Below are 1,686 nucleotides of genomic sequence, written 5' to 3' on the forward strand. Positions count from 1 at the left end.
GAACTTGTGGCTAAGCATATGAATGAGAGTGGCGGTGGTTTTGATTATGACACAAAGATGTTGACTCTCTCTAATTCTACTTTGACTGAACTCTCGGTAAGTATCTCTTGCCTAAATAGCCATGCATCGTACATACATTATCTTAAATAATTCTCGTTGTTTTTATGCAGGCAAATGACCGTGAGATTCTCTCTAAACCAATTCAGTTCTTTGACAAGTTGTAAGAATTATTTAGTGGCTGCACAACTGATGGTTCTTTTATGCAAGATGCTTCCACTGCAGGTGATCCAGACCAAGATGATTCTGAGAGACTTGACATGCTAAATGACATGGCTAATTATGATGACACAGATGATCCACATGGGCAAGACTCAGACAAACTGCAGTCTGATAGTGATGACTGTCAAGAGGTGGCTGCCCTTGGTGCATCAGCTAGCACTCAAGTTTCATCATTTACTGTCAAGTCCATCAAGCCTAACAAGAGAAATTTTAAAAGGTTTGGCAAGCATACAGTACCTGCTGCTGCACGGGTTGGTAGGGCCAGTAAGTTCAACACAAAACCGTCTCCTGCCTATGCTGATGATGATACGAACGTGGAGATAACAAATACTTTGCGTGGTATCCAAGAGAACCTTGGAAAACCAGTGCAGGTTGCACCTCTTCCAGACCCTAATGGTCCTCTATGGGATATGCTCAAGAATATCGCATTAACACCAGATGACAGGCTTGCAGTAGGAATGCACCTTTGCAAGCCAGAATTTCAAGTTCAGCGCAGCTTCATTATCAATATGGGTCAAGAATATCTTGAGCGTTGGGTGTTCAACCATTTATCTGGTGGCGACCTTGGTGGTAACTGAATATGGCTGATTGTAGTTGCATGATCTTTTGATTATGGCTGATGGGTCTGTTTCTAATGCACTCTTTTGGAATCAGTATGTACAGTATGACTATATGCTAATTAGGTACTAGCGAAGTGGATAGTCAGAGAGATGATAGACGGACAGCCTTGATGTGCTTTTGTATATTGTTGGACTACTATCTAATCTTCAGTTGTAATATTTGTTAGTATATAGCTTGAAAACTATGAATAGAGCTCATATGAGTTCATTACGTATGACTTGAACATGAGTTGCTGGTTTATTTCTTCCATGTGAAATGCGTCATGTATCAGCAATTACTTAACATTGGGTGTAACTCAGGCAAAATGCACAGCCAAACAACGCCTGGCTTATCTACCAACCCAGGCTGAATTTTAGGCCATCAACCAAACGACGCCTGGATTCCAATTTTTGCCTGGCCAGGCAATGTTGCAATTGAGTACAGGCAGCTCCCAGGCAGGTAAATACCCCAGGCAACTTCTCAGGGTTCCATCCAAACAAGCCCATAAATTCTGCAAAGTTATATGTCCTTAGTACATTACATGGTTCTGTTTCCGCTGCTAGTACATATAAACAGTGCAGGATGGATGTGTGCCATGACCATCAGGCCAGTGCTAGACAAGTCGCAAACGCACATAGAGGGCGATGGGGGTTGTGGTGAGAAGGTCACCGTCGATGGTGCAAGTTCTATGCATAGCTTCGGTATGATCTGATCACTATGAAATTCCAGTAGTTTGCCGTGTGCCAGGGGCACACAAATTAAAGGCCATAATGCACGGCAAAGCCCACTCGGCAACCAATCATACGG

At 43.0% G+C, this 1,686-nt stretch overlaps 1 protein-coding gene across 1 annotated transcript; it reads left to right on the forward strand.

Annotated features, from left to right (window-relative positions):
• Positions 1 to 205: 205 nt before the first annotated feature.
• LOC120712400 lies at positions 206 to 1,205 on the forward strand. The gene has a single exon (XM_039998174.1). It carries the CDS (start codon positions 261 to 263, stop codon positions 855 to 857), a length of 597 nt encoding a protein of 198 aa, XP_039854108.1. The 5' UTR covers positions 206 to 260; the 3' UTR covers positions 858 to 1,205.
• The last annotated feature ends 481 nt before the right edge of the window (positions 1,206 to 1,686 follow it).

The sequence above is a fragment of the Panicum virgatum genome, chromosome 6K (assembly GCF_016808335.1).
Source record: "Panicum virgatum strain AP13 chromosome 6K, P.virgatum_v5, whole genome shotgun sequence".
In the NCBI taxonomy this organism is placed as follows: Eukaryota; Viridiplantae; Streptophyta; class Magnoliopsida; order Poales; family Poaceae; genus Panicum; species Panicum virgatum.

Bases quoted from the DNA above. Each gene is read 5' to 3' on its own strand.
- LOC120712400 (XM_039998174.1), top strand. From the start codon at position 261: ATGCAAGATGCTTCCACTGCAGGTGATCCAGACCAAGATGATTCTGAG.